Below are 21,562 nucleotides of genomic sequence, written 5' to 3'. Positions count from 1 at the left end.
AGTGTTTTAAGAAACATTATCTGCAGACTGATTACATAACCGGTTCTCACCTCCTTGGAGGCCGAACTGAGTGTTGGCGTCATGCCCTCCGGCTAAAGCGATGGACGTGTCAAGACGTAGACCATCAATCGTGTTGTACGATCCTGTGTAGAACGGCGCGTCGAACGCTAGCTGAATCGTTGGGGGAGTGTCGTCCTCGAGAATAGCTTCGAGTACTATGGTGGCGAAAGCGGTGTTCGCTTGTGGTGATGACGCTCGTATTTCCAGCACTATTATACGGTTATCTGGTATCAGTTCTCTCGGAATGGGCGTCACCATCGTGACTGTGACTACAGAAGCCTCCCTCCGAGTGGTGAAGTAGACCGCCAGATCTGAAATTGATGAACTTGTTAAATACTCGGCCGCCATACACTATCAAAGGCTTTATGGTTAGTATACAGAGTGATTGAGCTCGGGAATTTACCTCCGTACAAAGCGAGTGTGACGTCATCAGTGAACCCTTGGATGATAGTAATCGGTCCAACGTGTGCCACGTCATTCTGTATAGTGCCGAGGTATGTCACTCGATCGAATCCAAGAGTGCCTTGTGGACTTTCTGTGAAATATAATAAGTTATTATTCAGGTTTCGGTCTCCAGCTTCAATTATTTTCTGTGTTTCTGTGATACTAAAAAAAGTTAAGTCTCCATTTCCCTACAAATCAAGATATGATTCTCAAAAATAAACATTCATGTTTACTTAAAGTTTAATATTAGGTACGTTATTTTTTGGAATTTTCCCATTATGCGCTGCATTTTTAGTAGACATATTAGTGAACATGAAGAAGGCCTGATGTTCAACGAGATGAGACTTGACGGCTATACAAACGACGTTTTCTATGCCTTCGCTGGCGATACGCTTCACTAACTTTGAATGACGTGGTTTTTTACATTACATCATAGCCATTTGTGAAAATTATGTATGTTATGTATTTATTTTTCGATTATGTTTAACATATCAAAAATTAAAGTCCAACTTCACTGAATACAATTTCAGGTTATTAAAATGCATTAAAAATATTAATACCTATGCATTATCCGTTCGCTCCCAATAAATATATTTTTGCTCTGACAGAAGGTGTATGATTTGTCACTGAACTACGTAAGTCGAGGTATTTTCGGACTAGTTGTAATACTATGAGAACTTTCTATAAAGAAATATAGGCTTCACATTAACCCTGTTTACATAAAGCTCAGTTACGTCGGAGAATATTCCAAGCAACGTGGATTACTGTTTGAGAGCACAATGCTTGATACAGGGATTTGGTAAATCCGTTTCCTATACTTTAGACGGTGGTAACTACATGAGATAATGATGTGGAATACCTACAACACACGTAATCCATCTACGGTTAGGGTTTGTGATTTTAGATAAGGAATTGGGAAGACAATCTATATTAAGGTAAGCATAATGTGAAGCCTAGATCAATCAATTGATAAGGAACGAGAAACGTATTTGAGGAATAATTTATGCATTAACATAATATTTCGATTAGATAACAGTCGACTCCGTTGCGTAGGGGTCGTATTACACGTCATTATCAATGAGAAACTCTCTCTCGCACTAGAATCTGGATCACTATCACGTATTATAATATGGGACATGATATTATAATAAGCTATTTATAAAACTTGGTGACACCGACATGTATGTAAGGATTACTTTGTCGGTATGTACCTACTGGCGGTACAAGCAGCTTTTGATTGAAGATTATAGACCAATCGAAGCGCATGCACAACGTGAATAGGACTTAGAAGGTAGGTAATCTTACGGACGTGGTCGGCGAGGCATGCAAATAGGAAAGCATGCTATTGGAGTTTTTCTTTTCATTTTTTTTCTTATTTAAATCTGTTAGTATTCTGTTTTTATTGAAAGAGTTTTTAGTTTAACCTTAACCCTTTAAGGATATAGTTAAGATTGTTGTGGCAATTCGAACCAAATTCGTTCTACATCATCCAGGATATTACTTGACGAAAACATTACAAAAAAAACTCTGTTTGCAGTGACAACCAAGTTTAAAATTATTTGCTCACCTTTTAGCAAAACACTACATAGCACCGTAAAAATTTAAGTAACTTATGACAAAGTACCTACCTTTCACAATATCGATAGATATTGTTGCACGTGCAGTGTATGATCCCGGCTTCGTCGCCACAACAGTGAATAACAAGTGACTATTATCTTTTAATACCTCTTCCGATATCGGAGCCAAAACCTCTATGCTTCTAGATTTACTGTCCAACTCAACCAACCTGAACAGTGATGAGAATTCTGAAATAGAAGTGCATGTTTAACAACGTGGTATAATTTTAATAAGATGCTAAAATTGAAACAGGTTACATAATTGTTTTCAAGATTACCTCCGTCTAGATGGAAATCTACCGTGTCGTCGTGACCGTACAATAAGGAAATTACTTCGTTAAACTGCAAACCCGATTCAGGATCATAAACACCTCTATAGAATGGCTGGGTGAATTTTGGCGGAACAATTTCTTCTTGAATTATATCAACGACTATACTGGTTGAGGCAGATACAGCCCTCTCTCTGGTTGCCGCTATTTCCAATACTACGAATGAGTTTGGTATAACGTCAGTTGGTAGAGGATTGAGCAGCGATAATGTTACTCTGTTCTCATTTGGCGTTATAGAGAAATAGCTTGAATAGTCTGAAATAATAAGAGATAGATCAGTAGTGGTAGTTGTTTTGCGAATCAATAATTATGTCTATAGATATTGTGTAATTGTATACCTCCAGTATGTACAAACTCAGTTCCTGGTGCATATCCCGTGCTGAGAACAATATGGTCAGCCGTCAGTCCATTGTTGTCGATTGTGGCGGTGTAAGTATTCTGCGCAAACCGCATAACGACAGGGTCTGTCAATTCTGAAACATATTTGTAGTGTCACTTAACATACAAGCGGATAAAAAGTTCCACGTTTAATTAAAAGGCTGATCATGGTTAAACAATTAACAAAAGCTATTAGAATAAAGTTTATTGATTCGAGATAACCGCTTTCAGATAAAGCTATGTTCAACGGTTTGAGCCCTTTTCTATTCCGTTTTATCTTATTATGTACACCCACGTTTGGATGTTACCGTAAATAATAATTATGAAGGTATTTGACCCGGAAAGTAAAACATCCAAGCAAAACTTGGATTGAAGATTTCCCTGTCGTTCGATCCATTATGAGTTTTTTCCTGTGGCTTATGTTTGTTTGTGGGAAATCTTCGTTCTGTTGTGTTAGTTTTTATTGTACTTGACAATGATAAATGCTTTATTGTTTTCTGTTACTACGGTATAGGAAATGTTACACTTATCAAGTTTAAGTATTTTGATTATTTTTCATGGTAATGTGTCGGTATAAATAAACAAGATGATATACCTACCCGTATATGAATTATGGAAAGTTAATTAAAAAACTAACTTTTTCGACTATTAGATATTTAGAAAAATACATAAAATGCTTATGAAACCGTCAAATATTTTATCTACGTTTACGCTCACAGATTCCGTGTTTATACTCATTCCAGTTTTATTATTTCGAGGAATAACTGGGCTGCCAACGCTAGCTTTATTTACTAAATATTTAGCTGAGTAAATAGAAACATTTTTCATCTATACAGCTTACTCACCTGACGGGAAACTAATTGAAACAGCCGCGTTCGCGCCAACAGTAAGTGCTTTTAAAGCTAAAACGTTGAAAACCAAAACCTTCTCATTGTGAATAACGCCCTCAGGAATGGGAGATAGCTGAACTATCTCGACTCTGTTTCCGGTGTTTGATACATCGAAGTATTGTGCATGATCTGTGAAAATATTTTCATTAAAAGTCAAGTATCATCATCATCATCATCTCAGCCATAGGACGTCCACTGCTGAACATAGGCCCTTAGATCTCCAGAAGTCAATTACGCACAAGAATATTTTGAAGCTTGTATTTATGAACTTACCACCATCAAGCCTGAAGGTAACGCTACTATCATAGCCCTGTGTCAAGATAATATCGTCGATATTAATGTTGGAGCCCAAGTATGTGCCGTAGTAAATATTACGACTGAATACAGGTGTCGTTGTGTCATCCTTTATTATATCCAGGAGTACACTTGTGGTGGTCGTTACAGCGTTAAGACCAGATGCGGCGAGCGTCAACATTACGATATTGTTTTCTAATATAACCTCGTTCGGTATCGGTGTTTCTAAGCGAATGATAGCCCTATTTTCTTCCTTTGATACTCTGAAGTAACTGGCGTAATCTAAAAATATCAATCACTTAGTATTTATGAAAGAAAATTACATAAAATGAGCATCAAAGCAATCGTAATAAAATAAAGCATAAATTAAAAAAGTAAACTTACCTCCAGTTAAAGAAAAATCAATGTTTTCATCATATCCAAGCGTTAACGGAATGGGATCAAGAGTAAGCACATTATTCTGCAAACTGCCTCTATAAGTAGATGATTCGAATCCCAATTCTCTAGCTGTAATAGGTAAGGAAAGGAAAAAGTAAAGGGAAGATACCCCATAAATCCGCTTAGGAGTAGAATAAACTAAGCCAAGTGGAGATTTATAAGAAATGGTAAAATACATAAAGTAGGGTTGGAAGAAAGATTTAGGTGCAGGATAGAATGTTAAATACCCAACTTACCGTAATTTGCTCGTATAAAACAATTACTGTGGTTTTCGTTGAATAAAAACATACCTAACTTAAACCATACTTATTTAATAATAAATCATATTTTACATTTAGAAGCAACTATTATGACGAATATTTTGTTCTAGACGGATTAAGATAAATCTTTCATTTGAGAAGGTTGATTGAAAAGGAAAACAGTTTCTCTATAAATTGTACTTGTAAAGCAAATTGAACAGCGCTTGCCGGAAATTCCATCAAAGGATAAGTTTCAAAACGTTTAACCAGTCACTTTTTCATAACTATGAAATGCCTTCAAAAACAAAAATGTTCTAAATAAAATCGCTATCATTATTATTACGAAGACAATGATAATATTTAACATTGATTTGTCATCGGCTGATTTATTCAGATGTGGCCTTACATCGAGATAAGAATATCGTTAAGTGCACTCTCTTGTACAATATGATATCTCTGTAAAGACCACACAAGTTTTGAAGCCTACATCATATTTAAAGTTATAATTCGGTTGGTATTAAAACATCGTAAGTAACCTGGTTCCTATAAATAAGACACGATTCATTTTGCTTGCGCATACTTAGCCGTTTCTTTACAAAAGCTTCATATTAAAAAACGCTTTCACACCAGCAGATTTCCCGCTCAGTTTATTGTCACGTGCCATCGTTTGAACCGGTAGTTATGTCAATTGTTTCCAGAAAACAGAGATTAAATCCGCTAGTGTGAAAGCGTTGTGAACATCAAAATATTACCGCTGTAATTTGATGCCCGGTTCCTATACTTGTGTACAGGAACCGGGCATCAATGGCAAACGGTGATGAGTACATCGGCATAATACATTGTGGTAGTTAAAATGTAATATAGTTACTTACCTCCTGGTAAGTTGATGATGAGAGTAGCGCTGGCACCCACTGTTCTCGGTTTTGTGGCTCCTAAGGACAACACGATGCGTCCCAAGCTGTACAGTGCAGGCGGAATTGTGGACACCGTAATTCTTACAGACGCACCTAATCGCGTCGCGGTGAAGTAGTTTGAATTGTCTACAAATAAATAAAAGAATAAGTATGCCATTTATTAAGGCATACAAAAATATGTTTTTTAACATTGGTTTCAACAATTTTCATTTTATCGGAGTAAGTTAATTATAAGTTTAAACGTAATTAGTTTCTTTTAGTTCATTATTCGTTTATCTCTTGTACAAAAATAAACTTGCGTTATTTACCTCCAAATAACTCCAGTGAGTCGATTCCATCATATCCCTGTGTAAATGAGATTTGTTCGATGGACAAATCAGCTCCGGGGTTATAAGATCCTGTGTATATGGGTTGATTGAATACCGGCGTTATGTTATCATCTTTTATTATTTCCAAGGTGACGACAGTCGTTGTTATACTACGGTCAGTAGAAGCCACTATTTGGAGATAAATGAAACTATTCTGGTTTATAATACTTTCTGCCAATGGAGTCATTGATAACGTGATTGTATTTCCTTGAACAACTGCGTTGAAATTCGATGTGTAATCTGGAAAAATAATACAAAATATTAACGCTAAGATGGCAACAACCTGTGCTAACAGACGCGATGTTTAACTTTCTTATTTTCCGTGCAGCGGTTAAATATGGTTTAACCGGATCTGCTTTAACTGGATTAAATATTCTTGCTGACTTTAAAAAAGCTCGGTGAAAAATACTTCGCTTACATTTTCAGTTACTTTTTGTTATAAGTATTGCGATTTTTCATTTGAAAATTCTGAGTTTAACTGTTAATAAAACTTGTTATATTTGGTTGTTACTTTATTGAACTTACCACTTATGACGTTTGCAGATACAACTGTGCCCTCGTATCCTTGAGTTAAAATGAGTGGTGGAACATCAAGGATATTGTTTTCGATCGTTCCCTCGTAATGAGCTCTTTCAAATTCCAGCGGAATCCCTGAAAAATATGGCGTTTGATAAGCATTCATACGCGTATTATTTGAAACATTAAATTAGATGAAATTACTTCGATTACCTTTTACTTTCAGATTCTGTTAAACTTATGCTTGATTATAAATTGTCTAGCGTGTTTGATTGATTTAAAAAATGAAAATAACAATTTTCAATGACAAAAAAATGTCCGCTGACTAACCAGTATGCACCTGAACTATGGATATTAGAAGAAAATAAAAGTCTATATGTAGTTTACCTTGAGGCAGTCGTACCACGACAGTTGTCGAGGCTCCACTTGTGTGCTCCCTGTTGGCTTTCACGGCTAGCAGAACATTTGGTTGATCAAGAACATCGCCCGTCAAAGGAATGGTCACACCGATGGACATCTGATTCTCGTATTGTGGATTCGTGACGATCTCAAAATTGTTCTTAAATTCTGCGAAAATGCAATTAAATAGGTTTTTAATGTTAAAAAAATACAATTAATCATCACAAAATTGTTTAACTTACAACAATATAACTAAAAGAGGACTTTGAAAGTCTACTAGTGTAAATAAATGATGATAGTTTGAGCTGCATTCTTGTATCAAACTTACACCCGGAGCAACTGAGTTTATATCACAACGCTTAGTTGCACAAATATTGGATCGGAAATACTGATGTAGTTACCAAATACTGAAGCTACTTAACAGTTAATACTCAAAGCGCTACGTTTGCGTCAGTCAATAGTTACCTCCTTCTATACTAAAATCCACATCTGAGTGATATCCGCTTCGTAGAGAAATAGTTTCTTCAAGAACCACTCGATTGTCCTCCGTGTAGTCGGCGAGATAAAAAGCCTTCGTGAAAACAGGCTCTTCAGGCATTTCAAATTCTCTGTCACCAATTATTGTAATTTTTCCTTTGGTAGTAATCGGAGGATCTCCAGTGTCATCAACGTCCTGTCAATGTTATTTATTTAACAATTTAACTAGTATGGCTTAGACTATATGTTTTAGACTTTGGGGATGGAACCCAAGATTTCTTAAAATTACTAGTAGTTACATATTCGATTCAATATACCGCTTGTGACGTAAGACTCTGCTTTCACTTTAATGAATTTATCTACCGTTTAGCAATTAGCTGCAAAGTAAGGTTGTTATGGTGATAAACGGTAATAAACTGGTCATTGAACTTTATTAAAAATAAAATGATCTACGAGTCTTGCAAGAAGATGTAGACTTTTGAAAAATTAAGTGCTATTTAAAGCTTACCGTAGCTGAAATAGTAAGCGTGATAGGTTCCGGTATTGATCTAATGAGTGTCTTCGTCTTCAGAATGCCCTGGAACTCCTTTGCAACAGTAAGACCACCGTACTCAATCTCAAAGTAATCATTGTCTTCAATAGCAAAGTCAATTCTTGAGGTCGTAAGGTCGATATCTCTAACAATTAAGTCGTCCAAGCATCCAGTTATTTCAAACCCTGGTGGTAATGGGGCTATGACGGTAAACTCGAATTCGTCCCGTGGCTGACGTTCGACCGCATCCCAAAATTGAGGCGCGTTGTTGTTCGTGTCCACGACATTGATGAAAAAATTCTGTAACATATTTAATTTTCATGAATTTCCACGGATGCGTGAGATATTCAGATTTGTAACAAGGTTGCATCTTAGTAAGGTATTGCAAGGTATTTCGATTCAAGAACGTATGGCAGTATTGATCATACCATAAGTATTTGTTTTACGAAATTAATAAGTTTATCGTTTGATAGCAAATAAATCGACTGTCCATTTAGATAAGTCGTCATTGCGAAAATATGTGTACCTATGTCATTTGGCAGTAATTCCCCGGCAGAGATCCCTCGTAGAACTCTGTCTTTGATAACTATTACAGATTACATTATATAGCTCTAGAAACCAAACTACCGACTAATTTTATTACCATGAAAAATAACTTACGTAAGTAACAGGGCTCGACCCATCACTACAGCGGAAAGTGACAGCTGCCTGCATTACAAGCACTGTCTGCTTTTCTTCATATTCATCAAAAAGGGGATTAGTACTAGCCACCAGTCGTGAATCAATGAAGTTAAAATCTACGTACTGTGTGTAATTGATTGCTGCCCCATAGGTGACACTCTCTATGCCTGGAATTATGATCATTCGGTCATTAACATGAGAATAGTGACATGCTGGCCTTATTGGGGAGGCCTATGTTCAGTAGAGGACGGAGGACTAAGGCCCTGTTTCATTGGTTACCGATAAAGTGCCAGTTAGTTACCCTACAGTTAATGCTATCTGCCAGATAAAAGCTGCTTATTATTTTTGCCAGATACCTATTGCTATTCGAGACCTGTGAAACGTAAAAGTTATAATTTATCTATCAGATAAGTTCCTGATAGACTATTAGAGACTTTATCAGTAACCAGTTAAACTGGCCATGAATCTACATGCCAAGCACACTCATAGTAACCTTCAAAACTTTGGATTTAAAGTTGATTATTATAGCAGGCGTATGCATAAAAATGACATTCAATACGATCTAAGCTCTCAGAAAAACTTTTGTCAGTTCAAAATCTACGAATCCCTATGAGTAAGATTTTTTTCTATAAAATGATGTAGCTTACCATCTATTCCTCTGGTTTCTATATCGAGAATAACGCCTCTATATGTATCTACAACGCTCCCTGAAACTGGGTTAGGCCAGCTCGTACCGACCACCCTGCATCCTGAAACATGTATGCAGATATTTTTGATGTAGGCACTAGTAAGTACTTCCCTAGTAAAAGTACCTAGTTTTCTTTCAATTTCGACTTACCATGGCTGATGCAGAAGTATGTTGTAAGAAAAAGCAAAAATATTATCAATTTTGCCATTGCATTACATTTCAGTTTCACTGTGACTTTGTATATGAAGAATTTAAAAATGTGACGTTGTTTAATATTCACTTATGTTACTGTTTCCATGATATCACTTTCTTTTATCGATAAAAACCCTAAATATTTTAAGAAATACACAAAGAGTAATACTTTCACTAATCCTGGTTTATTTTCTTGTGACTGTATATGAAATACAATTATTGAGCACTATAATATCCGCTTTGTGTACTTTATTATCAAGTACGTCAGATACCCAAAATACTTCATAAAGAACTGAATATATTGTTGATAAGTATCAATGAATTTGATGATGATTACAGTAATCTGACGATTGATATCTGCGCGGAACTAGCATGTTAATGATAACAGTATCATTAAACACATACAAAATGTACTTTTCTTTATAAACATTAATTTGAAAAAGTGTTTCTTATGATTTTCGAAACCTTTTCTTCGACGCAGAATGGCCCAAAAGCTTAGCTATTGATAAATCTGAAGAAATAGGCTGGTACGAATGGTTGAAGGAAAACATTATACAGGGACGCTGGTCAAATAGTCTTCAGATGCATACACTATGTAAAAACTGTATATTTTATGGGTTGTCATTTTATAGATAAGCGAAACGCATGATTATGTAGGTATGATAGAAAACTCCATAAACACTGTATTTCTGTGCATTAATATGGAACCCCAGACATGCACTTGAATTTGGACGTTTGTGCGAAGCGCACGTGTACTCAGTGGGCCAATTTTATAAGAAGCAAAAATATTATGAAATTGCTCATATGGTACATTTATCTACATATAAAAGTGACTAATAAGCAATAATTTAAATAGATTTAATCACTGTATTGTTTCAACAACTTATCGTTATTTTTATCACGGAAAAGTCTTATCTGTAAACTCTGACGTTGGCGATTAAATTAAAATTAATAATTACTTTTAGAAATATGCATAAAAATAATAAACAATTTTTTGATCTATTGGCAATTGTTTATAAATAGATGGGACGATTAAAAATCTATATCCTCCTACGAAAAGTCAAAAGCATGTACATTACAGTAAAATAACACTGATTATCTACAATAAATTTACTTCAGTCTGTTTCCTAATAACGTCTCATTATAAGAATAATTGACTTGATCGAAAGGTCATGAGTTCAAACTTTGAACTCGGAATATCCCGACTAGCGTTCGGCTCTGTATTGAAAATTAGAGACGCTAAAATGTAGCTTTAAGGGTTACTTTGTTTTTATTTAAAACATCCTTCTAATTAATTAAGATTCACTTAAAATTAGGGATTTAAAATAGATTTCTGTCTGAGGGTGTGCAGCTGTCCGAAGCTAAGTATTTTTTATGAGTATCCCGAGAAAAGCCCCTGAGATTTAGGACGAATGAAGAGAAAACGAGAGATTTACAAAATGTTAAGCTTATAGAAAGCGATTCGTTATTCAATCCACTTTAGATTCGCGTTTTTAGAATTCTTCGATCTTCATCAATTGAAGACGAATTGAAACAGTGTGCAAAAATTGAAATGTACGATGACAATCTCGTCTTCATATAGTCCAATATTTCCAGCGACTTAACTAGTCATGAAACTGGCCAGTATGTTCGCACCCTGAAGCTATGATGCGGTGTGGATGACCAAAGTCATAAGACAGTACAAACCTTGGTAAACGCTCATATCGTTTGTATCTTTTAATGCTGGTAAAACATTGTTAAAGTTTTATTAAGTATCAGACGAGATAATGCTTTATTCCAACATCTAAATCCATATTAAATGTGAGGAAATATTGCCAACTGGGGTCCAATTAAGAAGTTTTTTTTATTATTTAAACGTGTAATATTTGATGAATTTGAGATTTCTTATTAAGAAAAAATTGCGCTGCTGTGTTAAAGTTATATTTACGATACTTTCCTTGTAAACTTTTAAATATCAAATTAAACGGTTCATATATTTTTATGTTCAAATAACTTTTTATGACGCAGAGTAATCTGAAATTAAGATTTGAGATAATTACTCTCGTTTTAGAGCTTGTCTGTTATACAGATTTATTACTGTACTAATAACTTTAAAATTAAATACGACATGTTGACATAAACACCGTATTTTTGAGTAGACCCTTATCTACTCAGCATATTTTCTAATAGATGCTTATATAAATATTTTCTTGTCTTGTAAGTAAAAATAGTTAAGTAGGTTATTATAATACCAAAATAAGGACGTTTAAACAATAACAGAAGTCAAAAATAATATGTTTTGTTACACATCCTACTTATAAATTATGAGTAAGAAATACAAAGCGATTTCACCTTGTATTCATTCATATGGTTTAATTAAAAGCGTACTTATTTTCGTGACTCCGTTTATTTATTGCAATATTTTTATTAATAGAACATGAATACAAAGAACTGGAATCCTGATAATCACATTCAGATAAAAGATGGTACAGAAATACATCACACAATGGAGATAAAGAGAACAAGTGATGAAGCCAATTTAATGCCAAGTATCAATGGTAGTGACGTCATGGTTCTGCTCCATACTGTCTTGAGGTTTTCTATTCACAGACACATTTAAAGCTAGCAAATGTTGTATTGGTAACCGCGGGGAAAGATTCACCATACTCGCCCATTGACCAGCACAAAGCTCGGGAAACTTCAACTTTTTGAGAAAGTGACCTTCGAGGTACCAGGGCGACACGCAAGTCGGAGAGTAATCCCATATCTTCATCTCGTTGAGGCGAACCCAGCTAGAATGGAAATAAAGGACAGTGACATCGTGAACTCAAATAATATTTGAATAGGGTTAGCCAGAGTTCTAAATTAGAAGTAGGTGATTGTTCTCAATAAATTTATTGATTGCAGTAGGTACACTCGATTTGAATACATAGTCATAGTCAGTTCACAAGCCTTCATACGTTTCATCATTAGCATGTCTGCAGGCTTTTTCACAGAGAGCCCCTTCGTTAAGCACCACGATAGCTCAGGGCTTATTGGCGATTTCAAACTTTAAAGATCGGGTTTTTTCGAAATATTTTTCTTCATTTTTTGCAATCCAGTTCACCGTTCCAGTCTTTGGTGTTCAAGACTTACACTAGTAAGTACTATCTAGTACTAGTACTAATCGAATCTGCGCCCTCATTTGCGAGGCTACCACTAGGCCTAATTTATAGGAAATGAGGTCTAGCTAATGGCACCTAAGCTAATGTGCGCTAATTTTCACTTCATCATAGGCTTTAATTAGTCACGATGAAAATAATTTTCATGGCCCATTTAGTTGAAAACAAACTGTTTATTTTTTCCTAAAATGTATTGTTACATGATTTCTGTTCAAGACAGAGCTTAACGTGGGTGTTTGTTAGTATGTAATTAGTTTTCTGTTCATTAATCGCCGAGATATAAATAGAAGTTGGAGGCCTGAATTACTAATTTTGTTTATATGGACTGTGGAAACAACTTTTGAATATGGACTAAATATAATGTTTCAATTAACACTTTTTGAACTACCACATTGTCCTTCGGATCAAATGGGAATACTATGTAGTAGGACATGTTACAATAATTAATATTACCTATGTATTTTAAAGAGGTAGGTTTCTGCAATTTTGAAAGCTAGTCGGTACAGGATTTAAAATCGGTATTATAATCGCTGTGATTTGATTGCAAATACCGATATGGTATTATAATTGCACAAGTGTAGTGATAAGATAATCTTTTTCCGTGGATTACCTCAAACTGGAATTTGTTTTGTTAGACTGCTGTCTACAATATAGCAAGTTTGATCCTTTTCTGATGAGACCTGTGTTTCAGGCACTGCATTATGACTTAGGTAAATATAAAGTTTCGTATTAATCGAGATGCCACCCAATTCTTATCGAAATGCAGCACAATTGTGGAAAATCTCATCGTTTTTTTTTATTAAATTACAATCAAAATTGGTTACTACAATTTTCTCTTTTATATTTGGAGAAAACTTTATTTATTCATTCTCTGTAAGAATCATACCATATTATTATGATAAAAAACTGCTTGATGTGTATAAAAATTACGGTAAAAATTAAAGCCTGAAAAAATAACGTAGACTCCGGGTAAAAGCTTAAACGTATTACCGTAAAGAAAAATCGGATGATGGTTACTGAGAAAAAGCAATATAATACGGCAGCATATTCTTGAAAATTACTGCAACTACTACATACTAAATACCTATTTGTTAAGTATTTGGTGGGAGCACGATATAAGAGTCAAAACTACAAAACATTTGAACCTACATTGATAAAATGATTACCTATTAACATCATAACACAGGGTAATACATCCGGATAGATTTGAATTCAATTGTAGAGGAAAACGATGTTTGTTTATCGATATCCATTACATATTGGCTAATTACTATAAGCTATTGATTATTGCTGGCAACGCGTGATGCATATGTGTAACGTTGCGGTGAATTACACCTAACATAAGTATGTAGTTAATTTTACTCAGATGGCAATGTTGATAGCATGCAGTGATTATTTGGTTCACAAGAATAGCGCGATATAAAAGTAAATAGAGACAATTCTTGAAACTCGGTAACGATTTCTTCCAGGATTTTATTCCGACTTTTCTATTCATTTCAATTTCAAGCTCCATATTGCTTGATATTATTTTAAAGGTGGTTTTGCCTAAGGCGCAGCGGAATGCATGTGCATATTAGCGATACGCGCGAAGGAAATGGACTTTGCGACCTGCATCTGAAGATAATGTCATTTGCATTTGAATTGCGAGGTACTTACGCTGAAATATACAATGCATGGCAGTCGCAGTGCCACGGGTTACCGGATAGCTTGACGATCGCTAGTTTCGGCATGTAATCCAATGTACGCGATGGTAATGAAGGAAACATGTTGTTGTCCAAATGCCTGCAATCAAACACAAAATGATTCTATAACGCGCAGACAATAAATACCTACACAAAAACGTAATGTAATTTTTAAGATTTATGGTTTTACCTATTTCATACTTACAGTGTCGTTAGATTTTTCAATGTTGAAAAGGTTTTGAAATGCACCTCGAACAATTTATTTTCCGATAACAAAAGCGAGGTGAGATTTTCCAATCCAAGAAATGTGGTGACGTTTAAAAATCGCAGTTTATTTTTTGATAAGTCGAGCTTCTCCAAGTTTGTGTTATTCGAAAACGTAAAGTCTGGAAGTTCGGTAAGAGCGTTATCCTTCAAATCCAGCGTGCGCAAAAGCTTCAATCTTTCAAATTCAACGCCCGTTAACTGCAATAATTCAAATAGAATTATTAATAACCTAAAGAAATTATCTATATCATATTACTTAACATCACATGAACTTACTCTCATTAAATTGTTACTGGATAAATCCAGAAAGGTTAAACAATCCACATTGTGAAAAAGACGAGTTGGAATACTTTGCAGCTTATTTCGCTCCAACAATAAAGTTTCTAAAGCCTGTAGGCTTTCAAAAGCGTTTTCACTTATATTACATATCTTATTATCAGACAGTTTTAATATCTGAAGTGTCTTTAATGAAAAAGTTCCGTTTTCGATTCGTTGAATTTTATTTTTTGATAAGTCTAATATTTGCAGCGATTCCAGACCAACGAAGCTGTCTGAAGGCATGTACATAATATGGTTATTAGAAATGTCGATGGTTTCCAAAAATGAATTATTTGCGAACAATTTTTCTGGAAGGGAATATAAATAGTTATTTGATAGGTCTACGTGAAAAAGTTTCTTCGTTGATCTGAATGCGTGACTATCAATTTCTTCCAGGTAATTTCTTTGGAGCCGTCTGAAAAAAATACATGTTTCGTTGACTTTTTCGAATACCAAAAAATATTGGTTTCATTACACTTCCTAGGTGATGTATTACTTACAGAATTCTCAAATTGACTAAGGAATCAAATATGCCAGCTGGCAGATATTCCACATGGTTGTCGAACATGTCCAATTCAGCGAGTGAGCGCATGCCTTTAAATGTCGTCTTGTGCAACGTCCGCAGTTTGTTAGTGCCCAAGTCTCTGGAAATGATTAACGGGGTAACATCTAGATGATGCATTGGACCATTGTGAAGATGTCCAACAAAATTAGGAATCACAGAGATATAATCCTACTGCTATATAAATTTAGGTACTGAAACGGTCACAAGGATGAATTTACTACAGTTTAAATGAGTATCCGTGCTGCTGTAGGTATATCCTGTTCTTTTTCAAATAATCATTCCATGAATAAAAAGGGCAAACAAATATGTATGTTTATTAATTTATACATTTAATTTATACAACATTCAATGTTATCTGGTGCAAAATATATTTCTCTATAACTTTATGCTCGTATTATGAAAGTATGCAAACTTTAAAATACAAACAACGCACGTGATACTGATGATAAAAAAAAAATATTTGCTTTAACTGCAAATAGTCGTGTCTAGTTTGTACGAGCTCGTTGTTTTTCAATGAAAAACAAAAGAAAATATAAATTGTTTCTGCATATTTATTTTAAAACTTCTGCTTTTATATAATTATCTGAATAGTATTAAAAGTACAAAATATCGTCACCTATGACATTTTTGCGCGTTTGGGTCGCGAATTTTTCTATTTTTTTTGTAAGAGTTGTTAAATGAGTTGTATTGCGAGTGACACACGCTTATTTTTTATAAAAAACGTAAAAAATACAAATGTTTTTGATAAATGTAGGTAGATAAGTGACTTTGGGTATGTTTTCAATATATAGGTAGAACTTATTGTGATAATCTTTATCTTATTTTATGAAACTGAATCTCAAGAGTATAAGTTTCCATGGGGTGAGGGAAAAACCATAGGAGGATGCTAGTAACAATATAAAATTAATCAAAAACTCTGATAACACTAATGACAACTGTTTGCTAAAAAATACTATAAGTATTATGTTGTTTTTAGAACTTAATAATGGTCTACATTTTCTAAGCGTTATTCACTGCGTAACGAAAGTTGTACAATATGCTCCACTTTGGTAAACTTTTACCTTATTTAATATCAATACCTAAACTAGGTCTCAGGTTTTTATATTTTCTAAATACATTTATAGATGAAGAAAAAAGTTGTAGAACCAGATGTCACCCCACGGCTCTTGAAGTTCTGCAAAGATGTTGCTTCTAAGGATCTAGATTTATTAAGAGTACGCGCACACTACCTCTTCAAACTTTTAGTCGGCCGATAGCTCGTTTGGGCTGATACGTCTGTATGAAGATGAATGGAAGTACACACGTAACAACGATCAGGTATTTGTACCATATCGGACTAAAAACTTTGATTGAGTTGACGATAACCAATCACCGGGCCAACAGTCGGCCGACGGTTTAGTTTGCAGTTTGCGCGTAGGCTTAATGTTACACAATATTCAAAGTTTTCAAGTAACAAAATCCGAGTGCTCAGCAAATATACGAATTCGCGTATCTTACGTAAAGCCAAGGTTTCATCGAATCGCGTTACTTTGATAAAATGTCTGTAATAACTTCAAAGGTTGGTATCACCAGCCTACACAAAGTAACAAATGGACAACCGATTGTTCAACCCATTTACTAAAAATAATATTTTATATTTGTTCTTGTCCATGGCTTGACCTACATCCTGAGGGAATTTTATGGGTTAGATAAAGTTGACCGTGTTAAGCTATTTTTGGATAAAACAAAGTTATGGACAAATGATGTTAGTTTGCACTAAAATGTATATTTAAACTATATTTAAAACTACAATGTTAAGCTATTAGAATTTTATTAATTGTCTATAAATACCAGTGTATCCATTTAGAGTTTATTATTTATATCAAATAAGTCTGGTAACGAACTAATGTAAAAATCCCTGAAATTAGCGACTCGATAACATAGGTTACGTCTAATGTTATGTTTATTAGAAATCTATTCCATACTTATCTGTTATTAAATTAATATTTAAAACACTTAATTGCTACTTGTTAGATACACACCAAACTATTAAAAGTTCTTAGAAATCTCCAGATTATCAACTCAATAAAGTTTAATTACAATCTATTAAAAAATCATAACGCTATCCCATTATCTTTTAGTCAAAATGAATTACTAATCATATCAATATTTATGGATCGACGAGCACCCAATCTACTGATGAATCTACGAGTAGGATAATGTTATCAATATCCTATTAGATCGTAGTCGAAGAAGGTACGTACATTAAAATGTTACTCACATATTGACCAAGTCGGCGGGTACGATCAAGTCCGGCGTAAGCGTGGTGAACCCAGCCCTCCAACAATTAAGCGAACGTCGGGCTGAATCGCATCGACAAGCACTTTTCGCGCATTGCCTCCAACGAGATTGGCCGAAGCTTATTGTCCATGCTGTAAAAAATGTAAATTGAATGTTTTGCCTCAGCAATTCCGGATAGTTTTATTCGATCAAGAAACTTTATGAAAGTTAACATATCCCTTGCTGTGTTTGCCTGCAATGTGTAACAATATGTAATTCGTTGAACCAAAGTTGCCCCAAGTTGAGGAAAATGGCACCGATTATTGCACATACAAAACATAACTGGGGTATTGTCTGCGCGGTATTCATTATGCCACTATTAATGGAAATCCGCTAGTGTAAAAGCGCTGTGCCAGTAACATCGGAAATTATTGAAAAGTTTCAGTAAATTGATTCAAACAAATATAAATAGAAATGACAATGACGGTTTGTTTTTGTTATTTTTACACCGGGATACACGTTTATTCTACAAACGCAATTTATTTATCAATGGTCCAACGTTCTACGTTTAAAATAATAAGCACACCAATATGACGCACCCGGTGTAATTGTTTTATTTAACCTGCATTGATTATTATTTATTTCCCGAGGTTCAAAAACAGAGGTAATCAACCCTCACATTGAATTTTATAAAGATTGTATGTACTATTACCTACCTATCACAGTTTACTTATCTACTATATTTGAGATGGTATGTCTTCTTGATTAATTTTGCATAATTGAATATGACTATATTTAAATAGGTACCCAAATGATAGTCAAATAACTGTGTTAGCTGCCCGGATATGTTAGTGGCGTGGTATGAATGTAACCTATAAATTATTTCACGAAGGCATTCCATACATCTATTCGTCCCGGGTATCCAATAAATAAATCAAGTGCTGATTTAAATTGTTGCAATGTGAACCACTGAGCTGGATTGGTTTTGAAAACTGGTACAAATATATTCACCAATAGCTGGATTGAAAAGTGGGGAGTAAAACATTGATATTTGTTACACTTTACAGCTTACTTGGTTGTTCTATAGCTCTTAGCCGACGATCTAACTGTCTCCAATGCAGGTCTGGACTGCAAGCACTCGAAGGAGGTGAAGGTTCGGCTCGGCTGCTTTTCGTAAACATTTCGACCACATCACACGCATTCAGACTACATGACGATTCAGCTGCCTGAAATACTAACAAACACAAATGCAAGTAAAAATTTTACGAGGCAACAAGTAAGGTCTGACCATTTCTTGGTGTGATAGTTCTGTCAGTCAGTTCAAAAATTTCCCCTCGAAAATCGTCAGTTGTCAACTTCACAATAGATTAGGTACCCCTATAAAATATCATGTTTCTTTATGATGACCAAATATTTTCACTGAAAATAAAATATGAATAGCTTCGTACAAAGATATCAAAGCTGCAAAGATAAATATACAATTTGTATTCACCGCAACAACGTTATCAATAATTACTTGGTGATCCTTTTTGATACTTAGCTTTGTTTATAACTTCCTTATCTTTGTGATTTCGTGTTAAAGGAAACTCAGTTTACAGCATATGTTTAAGTCGAATCCGATTTCGTGTGGGTTTCATGAATTTGTACTTTTAATCCAGCTTAATAATATCATTTTATGAACTACCTAATTCACAGCTTTTTGAACAACGTGCAGTACCTACGTTGAATTTAAGAACAGTGTTAAATGAGCTAGAATGGCACATATTAGAATATACTAATGGGAGCAGGCTACTATTAATAGCGTTATACTAAATGAGGCGAGTACTTGATTAATTTTGAATACGTATTAAAATATTGGTGAAGTAAAAACGAGCAACGGTCTGTCTAAAAAAAGGAAAGTGTCAACTACATTAACCCCTGTTACCAACCTGCTAAGAAATTAATTTTAGTATAGACGCAAGGATTGTTAAGCATGGTTAGGTTTCTATCCTGTTAGGTAGTTCTAAAGTGAGATTATTCAGAGAACCGTGGTTATGTGACGAGGCAAGTTTCCTTTGAGCGTGGTAGCAATGGCATATATACATGTAGAATATGTATATATGCCATTGCTCAACAGTTACAAGTAAATTACGTGTGAAGTCGTCGATCTTGATATTAGTTTCTCTAAAGATAAACTTACTCCTGCGGCTACATTATATACCTATCTAACTTAGCTCTCTATCGTACAAACGCTGTACCTAAATACTGAACAACTTATTTACCTTGAAAATTATAATATGAAAAAAAAAATCAAAACTATTGCGGTTTTAGCCGTAACATATAGGCACTTATATTAGTAGCACGATCTTACACAAACTCTTATAGGTACTTACAATTTTAACTAACGACTATATTGATAAACAAACTGGACGAAAATGGCTGCAACACTTTTATAATAGCATAACGGACTTTTACTACGCGAAACGCTTATTTTGCATAATAATAATAAATGGGTAGCTTGGAAAGTTATTAAAGGTCGTTATATTGTTGAATCCTTTGGTCGTGTCCTTTGTTGACAGAGTTCAGAAGGCTAGCCAATTTGTACGAAAATTCTTGAGCATTCATTCTTGTCTTTTGTTTGAGAATTATACTCGACGTTTTTTTAGCATTATGCCATATAAATCTCTGATGCTATTCCTACTATAAAACGGGATATTTGTAAAAATAAAGTCGTATATCAATGTTGGAGGGCACGTCATCACGCTTGAACGAAGCGGCTGCCGCGTCAAAAACTATCGAGAGCGAAAGCATTGTTTTTACGCTAAAATAGATAAATGAAAGTTTTACACAGCACTACCAGTACGTTACCAGTCAGATTCCCGAGAATTTATGTGAAAAAATATTTATTTTTGTAAATACTCGCACAAAAATAGTCACCTATGTATGTGTGTGAAATCCATTTATTCCACAACATTCTACGCACTTGGGTATCGTTCTGTTCGTTTATGAATGATTTATTTATTCCAAAAACGCATAAGTTATCAAAAGCTTTTACAAAAATAAATATAATTTGATACATTTTTAATCGTTCTTTGAACTGCGAGGTGGTTTTGGTGGTTGTGTTGACAAGAAAAAAAAAGTATTAAATGACATACATATGCTTTATAAGAGACTGTTTTTAAGGCCACACAGCATCCTATAACTTGGACTTCACTGAGTCTGTCCCAATGACCTCATTTCATTAGAATTACATTTTAATCACTTTCAGAAAAATAAAAATAATTATAAACAATAGTTACCTTTTATGTTTAGAATGAAAGCAATAATTATTTCTAGCAATTTGATGTTCATTGTTTTATTCACTTCGAACGAAAGGCAACTACTACAACAGAACGACTTGCCTTTGTTCCACGTATTGCTGAAGTGCAGTTCCATTCTTTATGTAACATTGCACTATTTTCATAAATGTTTTACAAAAACAGTTCCAGTAATAGCAGAGTGGGTATTTAAAAATATAGGTATGGTTTTTATAATAATGCAAGTTGTAGAATTATTCAGAAAAAAATTGTACATTATAAATTACATATTTATAATTTAATTGATATTATGTATCTACCTATGACGTTCATACTCACTGATGCTAATTTTGCAGGCGGTCTGCCATTCACTGCCCATAAGCTGCTTAACCAATCATTTATAGTAAACTAATGAGACTTTGGTATATATTTACTTCTCAATTCTATTTACAGCAATAGTATATAATAAATAGTCTCACCGTTCACCGTTTATCTTGCACAGTATTTTCTAAGAACCGTATTTCTCGAGTGGTTAAGTCCTGTAACTATTTAGGTAAATACGTTTATGTACAAACGTATGTGGAGTTCTTTTGTTGGTTAT

General features: G+C 34.5%; 2 protein-coding genes across 2 annotated transcripts in view; both read right to left on the bottom strand.

The window, feature by feature from the left end:
* LOC110384111 (uncharacterized) overlaps positions 1-9,757 on the bottom strand; it is a 34,746-nt gene extending 24,989 nt beyond the window's left edge. The window contains exons 1-17 of the mRNA XM_064034321.1: positions 9,414-9,757; positions 9,223-9,324; positions 8,555-8,742; positions 7,871-8,194; positions 7,351-7,558; positions 6,874-7,053; positions 6,496-6,621; positions 5,911-6,210; positions 5,561-5,728; positions 4,396-4,518; positions 3,991-4,293; positions 3,673-3,846; positions 2,788-2,922; positions 2,399-2,704; positions 2,133-2,309; positions 464-595; positions 51-371 (exon numbers count right to left, since the gene is read on the bottom strand). Of these exons, the coding sequence (XP_063890391.1) occupies positions 51-371; positions 464-595; positions 2,133-2,309; positions 2,399-2,704; positions 2,788-2,922; positions 3,673-3,846; positions 3,991-4,293; positions 4,396-4,518; positions 5,561-5,728; positions 5,911-6,210; positions 6,496-6,621; positions 6,874-7,053; positions 7,351-7,558; positions 7,871-8,194; positions 8,555-8,742; positions 9,223-9,324; positions 9,414-9,471 (3,325 nt within the window). The 5' untranslated portion in view covers positions 9,472-9,757. The remainder of the gene's footprint in view (positions 1-50; positions 372-463; positions 596-2,132; positions 2,310-2,398; positions 2,705-2,787; positions 2,923-3,672; positions 3,847-3,990; positions 4,294-4,395; positions 4,519-5,560; positions 5,729-5,910; positions 6,211-6,495; positions 6,622-6,873; positions 7,054-7,350; positions 7,559-7,870; positions 8,195-8,554; positions 8,743-9,222; positions 9,325-9,413) is intronic.
* A 2,067-nt stretch (positions 9,758-11,824) lies between these two features.
* LOC110384156 (leucine-rich repeat-containing protein 15) lies at positions 11,825-21,089 on the bottom strand. The gene is made up of 8 exons (XM_021345288.3): positions 20,965-21,089; positions 18,759-18,920; positions 17,688-17,838; positions 15,363-15,506; positions 14,821-15,277; positions 14,483-14,742; positions 14,252-14,377; positions 11,825-12,226 (listed from the first exon to the last, which is right to left on the bottom strand). The coding sequence occupies exons 1-8, from the start codon at positions 21,014-21,016 to the stop codon at positions 11,974-11,976; spliced, it is 1,605 nt and encodes a 534-aa protein (XP_021200963.3). The 5' UTR covers positions 21,017-21,089; the 3' UTR covers positions 11,825-11,973.
* Positions 21,090-21,562: the final 473 nt, after the last annotated feature.

Source organism: Helicoverpa armigera, chromosome 4 (assembly GCF_030705265.1).
Source record: "Helicoverpa armigera isolate CAAS_96S chromosome 4, ASM3070526v1, whole genome shotgun sequence".
NCBI classification, from domain to species: Eukaryota; Metazoa; Arthropoda; class Insecta; order Lepidoptera; family Noctuidae; genus Helicoverpa; species Helicoverpa armigera.
This window is presented reverse-complemented; position numbering and strand designations above follow the sequence as displayed.